Source organism: Enoplosus armatus, chromosome 11 (assembly GCF_043641665.1).
Source record: "Enoplosus armatus isolate fEnoArm2 chromosome 11, fEnoArm2.hap1, whole genome shotgun sequence".
Taxonomy (NCBI): Eukaryota; Metazoa; Chordata; class Actinopteri; order Centrarchiformes; family Enoplosidae; genus Enoplosus; species Enoplosus armatus.
This window is the reverse complement of record NC_092190.1, coordinates 13351197-13356581: the sequence shown is the minus strand read 5'-3', so window position 1 is coordinate 13356581 and position 5385 is coordinate 13351197. Positions and strand designations below refer to the sequence as shown.

At 40.1% G+C, this 5385-nt stretch overlaps 1 protein-coding gene across 1 annotated transcript; it reads left to right on the top strand.

The window, feature by feature from the left end:
• Positions 1–684: 684 nt before the first annotated feature.
• b3galt1b (UDP-Gal:betaGlcNAc beta 1,3-galactosyltransferase, polypeptide 1b) lies at positions 685–1671 on the top strand. Its single transcript, XM_070915134.1, has one exon. The coding sequence runs from the start codon at positions 685–687 to the stop codon at positions 1669–1671; it is 987 nt and encodes a 328-aa protein (XP_070771235.1).
• Positions 1672–5385: the final 3714 nt, after the last annotated feature.

The window sequence follows — 5385 nt, the reverse complement described above, 5'->3', positions numbered from 1 at the left end:
GAATAATATGCGTCTGATGATGAGTCACCTATGCTAGACGGCTGATGGCACCACATTCTTTCCCACGTGTGTTTCAACCCCTTTGGCAATTTATTAGATATTGATTTCATCTGAGTCCCTTCCTTTGATACTGTGACTAGATTTACTTCAAGGAAACAAATTGATTTTTGCTGTGATGATTTTTGACTCCAACACTCAAATGAGGAGTTTGATGTGTCAACTTTCTCTGTGGTGTTTCTACAGTACTTGAAGTTATTTATTGTATACAAATGAGAGTTAGGCAACATTTGTTTGACTTGTTGCTTTAGTTGCTGATAACAAAGTCCATGGTTAGGCTTTTATTCATATTTGAGTTGGCACTGCTGAATTTATTGGATCTAAAAAAACTGGTTTCTCTCATGATTTATTCAAAAATATATTTTTAGCGCCTGTCTAACCCTAACCCTTTTGTATTAATGTTCCATTTCTCTCACTCTCTCTCTTTCAGATGTAAATGGAGAAGCGGCAGTGTCACCAAGAGAAACTGGACGTCCATACGCTTCTCTCTAAAGTAAACCATTACTGACAATTAATGTCAAACTGCCCGCTGGAGCAGCTTCATGCTGCCTCACTGGGTGAAACATTGCTAATGGAAAGAAAGCCTTATAAGATCCAGCTCATCAAAATACACCTAAATGCAGCATAATGCCTTCAAAAGTGTCATGTTTATACCTGTTGACAGTGGTGTGCTGGGCGAGCGCTCTGTGGTACTTGAGCATATCTCGCCCGACAACCACTTATGTCGGCCACATGTCCGTGCCTATACGTAAGACTGTGAAACCCCACAAAAACATCACCTTCGACAACATCCGCACCCGCCCCCTTAACCCACATGCCTTTGAATTTGTCATCAGCGAGCCGAAGAAGTGCGAGAGCGTCGCTCCCTTCCTAGTCATCCTCATAAGCACCACGCACAAGGAGTTCGATGCGCGGCAGGCCATCCGGGAGACCTGGGGGGATGAGAGCACCTTTGGCGACATCCGCATCCTCACCATCTTTCTGCTGGGCAAGAACACGGACGCCGTCCTGAACCAGATGGTGGAGCAGGAGAGCCAGATCTTCCATGACATCGTGGTGGAGGACTTTATTGATTCCTACCACAACCTCACCCTCAAGACCATGATGGGCATGCGCTGGGTGGCTACCTTCTGCCCCAAAGCGCAGTACATCATGAAGACAGACAGTGACATCTTTGTCAACATGGACAATCTGATCTACAAGCTCCTGAAGCCCACCACCAAGCCAAGAAGGAGATATTTTACCGGCTACGTTATAAATGGTGGTCCCATAAGGGATATGCGCAGTAAGTGGTACATGTCGAGGGACTTGTATCCTGAGAGTAAATACCCACCTTTCTGCTCGGGCACTGGCTACGTGTTCTCAGCGGATGTGGCTGAGCTAATCTACAAGACGTCATTACACACAAGACTGTTGCACCTGGAGGATGTGTATGTGGGACTGTGTTTGCGAAAGCTGGGTATACACCCGTATCAGAACAGTGGTTTTAATCACTGGAAAATGGCCTACAGTCTGTGCAGGTACAGACGGGTTATCACGGTGCACCAGATCTCCCCGGAGGAGATGCACCGCATTTGGAATGACATGTCCAGCAAGAAGCACCTGAGATGTTAGGGGACATGAGGACCACTGAACAACAACTTTTTTTCTTTTTGCCTTTTTCTCCTTTTCAAATGTCATCACACCGAGTAATGTAAAAACATTGAGGGCTTCTGCAAGGCTCTATATCATGACAGATGTTTTCATTAACATCCATATATGTCTATTTCTGCTGATTACACCTCCATGATTGTTAATGAATGCACGAGGCTTGTAAAGCGCGTATTCTCATGCATAATTAAAATGTGGTGTTGTTACTGAAAGCAATTTAGTTCATGTATTCCATTTAAGCAGACTATTCTTTATAAGCATTAAGTCAATCAGCGTTAAGCATTAAGCAGCGTGACGGTGTTTTAACCAGACGACCTTTGTTCAAGGCCTTGCTCTGACAACCTTCTGCCCTGCGAAAGTGTCCTTGAGCAAGACACTGAATCTCTACCCGCTGCCAGGCTGCTGACTTAGCACCCTGATCTTCCTGCAGGAGTGCATATCTGTGCAGGAATCAATAAAGTACCAATTTACTATATTACATCTATGATATTATACATTTTAAAAGTATTATTTACAAATGAAAGAAGAGTTCCTGAACAATGAGAATGCAAATCTTATCCAACAACAAACCAGGTCGTCTGTTGAGATAAATCTTCACTGATGCTGCTCTCCCCTTTTTCTTTATCATGAACACAGATACAAAGCTGAAAATAAGCTGCAGTATATTATCAGTCTCCGAACAGACCAACTTGAAAGATAATTTGACATTTTTCAATCACTGGTCTCTAGCAATGGTAATTATTAAACTGAATTCGCTGGTGCTCCTTTTCTGTTATGAATATGCCTGATGTTTTTGTTTACATATTGTCATCATTTCACTGCCTCTTCTCTCTGAAAAAATCAGATGTATGTTTGTTTGTTTTTTTAGATGCATTTTGTTTTTCCTCCTCTTTGACATTTTCATACTTGAGGTAATTGTGTGTCTCAGCTACCGGCTCCTCATTGCTCCAGCTGCTGCTCTTGGTTATGTATGCTTTACGTCAGCAGCAATTTCAGCTTATCAACTCCTCCGCACATTAAGAGAAATACAGTACCATGTCGTGCAAGTATGAGTTTAACTGTAGCTAAGACCATTACAGACTGGATGTATTATCACATGTATCTGGCGAATCGGTGATTACTGAAGCACTGCTACTGACATCATGGAAAAGTTTGTGTTTTTCAGAAAACGTTGCTTTTCTGGCCAAATTTTCATTTCTTTTTTTTTTTCAAAGGTTTTGTAGTATTATAAGCTAACGTGACATTTACTGTGAAAGCATCTATCCCGCAAGGGGTTGTTGTTATATATTATATGTTTTTTATATTAAAAAACAAATACTTGAATAATTAAAGTTATATTACTGCTTTTACTTGTTGCCTGATTCGCGTTGCCTGTTATAGATTTGCAGAGGGTTGCTTTAGGTTTATTAAAGTTTCGTTTTTGTGTCGAGTGTTGTGTTTGTATTTAAAGAGCAGGTTGTTTTACTGTGGTCCCATAAGGGATTATTTAAAACTATTTAGCCATTTAAAGCAAACCTATGTAACTTCCTCAACAACGACAGATTTGAAATTAGAGGATAAGAGTAAACAATTAAACATAATTTAACAGTATCACAAGTAGAGACAAGAATTAGCTACCATAAGCTACTGATCATACCAAATAAGCCTGTAGCAACAAAACCCCTGAGTGTATTGAACTGAGCAATGGTGCATTTTATTTCTCATTAATTCAACTTTTCACTTGTAAGAGGAAGTTTTTTTCAAACATAGTCTCACTTTAAAGCTATTTAAGTAGTAAAAAACACAATGTTTGATTTCTTTTTGACAATGTAGCCAAACGTGCTCAAAAGCAGCCGTCTGTCAGCTGCTCACCCTTTACGGCTCATGATTTTTCTGTAGGTAACATCTATTGCATGTCTGTACTTTCTGTAAGAGAGATCCCTGCTCTGTTGGTCTTCTTGAGTTGTCTTCCATTTTTCCCTGTTAAAGGAGTTTTTTTTGGAGAGGACAGACTGTCAAATGCTGTACCGATTGTGAAACCCCTTGAGGCAAATTTGTGATTTGTGATATTGAGCTATATAAATAAAACTGACTTGACTTGAATGGACCATAGTCCATGCAGTAGCAAAATGCCACTAGGAAAAATTACAGTTGTGAATTGGCCTTTTGTAGCAAATATCTACTAAATCAAACTTCCTCAAAATCATCAATCTTCAGATATCTAAAGTTTTAGTGGAGGTGGTATCAAGTTATAATTGAGGATGTTATGATACTGTCATAGTAAATACTCCACACCTTTTTTAAATAATAGCAATTCTTTATTGTTGCTCTTTGTCAGAAATTTGACATCAGCTGATTACAGAGAGGGAACAGGGGTAATATGCTGAAATGGTACACATACTGTACATAGAAAACACAATAAATTACTTAATAATAAAGAATTTAGTTAGAAGTTAATATTTACCACCTCAATACTTAAAAATAATTTAGAGCTACTGGACTTGTTTGGACAAACAAATGGCTCATCACCCTTTCAATAGTTGCCTTTTGGTTTCGTCCTCAGATGCATTGTCATACACTGCATTTTAGAAACTGCTATATTTTTTGGGAACAAAAGGCTTTGTAGTGCAGCAGGACAGAGCAAGAAAATTAAACTGTTGTGGTTTTGTCTGTTAACCTGGCATCTGAATACACGTCAACCAGAGCAGATTACATGACTACAGGTTGTGTTATGTTTTATTTGTCGGATGACAAAAGCACACAAGTTAACTTGTCTCCAGGGGCTAAGCATCTGCTTGTCGGGTGCACACACTCAGCCCAAAAGTGCATTGTAGCTTGTCTCATTAAGTAACTTGAATTGTGTCATTGCTGGAGTAATACATTGGTGAAATGGTAATCAGCAGGCTCTGCTCTTTATGTGGTCTCACTCATTGTCTACTTTCTTAGGCACAGAAAAATGAACAAGGCACCTCTAACATTTTGAAGCATTAGCACTGTCGAGAGCAGCAAATTATACACAGTAGCATCCAGGTCTCATTTTGTTTTCTGCACACTCAAGCAAATGGGTCCCTTCTTGTCAATGTAAAACAGGTCTTTCTTGACACAGAAATACAATTCATTCTCTTTTAAGACATTCATTATGTTATTATGAAAATGTGCTTTTCCCCATAAATTAACTAAATGTTCACATCACAAATGAATGTGTTTGTGAGATGCAAGTCAAAGCAAATTTGTTTTCACTGTGGCAACAAAACAGTGCGAGAAACAAAATGAAAATACCTCCTCATTTCAATAAATAATGAGAGCTTTGCCGAACACAAAGGTAATGTGATGTAAAAAAAAAAAAAAAAAGAGTAAAGAAAAAAATAAATAAAACATTCAAAGCTACATCTTAATCACCTTATGTCACCACCTGAGTACATCTTTAGGTTCCTGGGCTGTATCCTGATCCCGCTCTGGGCGCTGGGCGGTGGAATGTTGTTAAGGTTAAAGGTCAGGGGACAGTGAGAGGGAAGTCGGTGCTAAGGTGGTGTAGGCGGGGTGGTGGTGGTGCTTGGCCTCAGGGAAGGTGAAAGGAAGGTGAGGGAGGAGGGGGAGTGAGTTTTCAGGAAGGGTGTTGGGGAAGATGTTGCAGGAAGTGGTGGTGTGTTCCTCAGTCTGTCTGCCCTGAACTGTCTCCCCTGTCTCACCTGCTTCAGG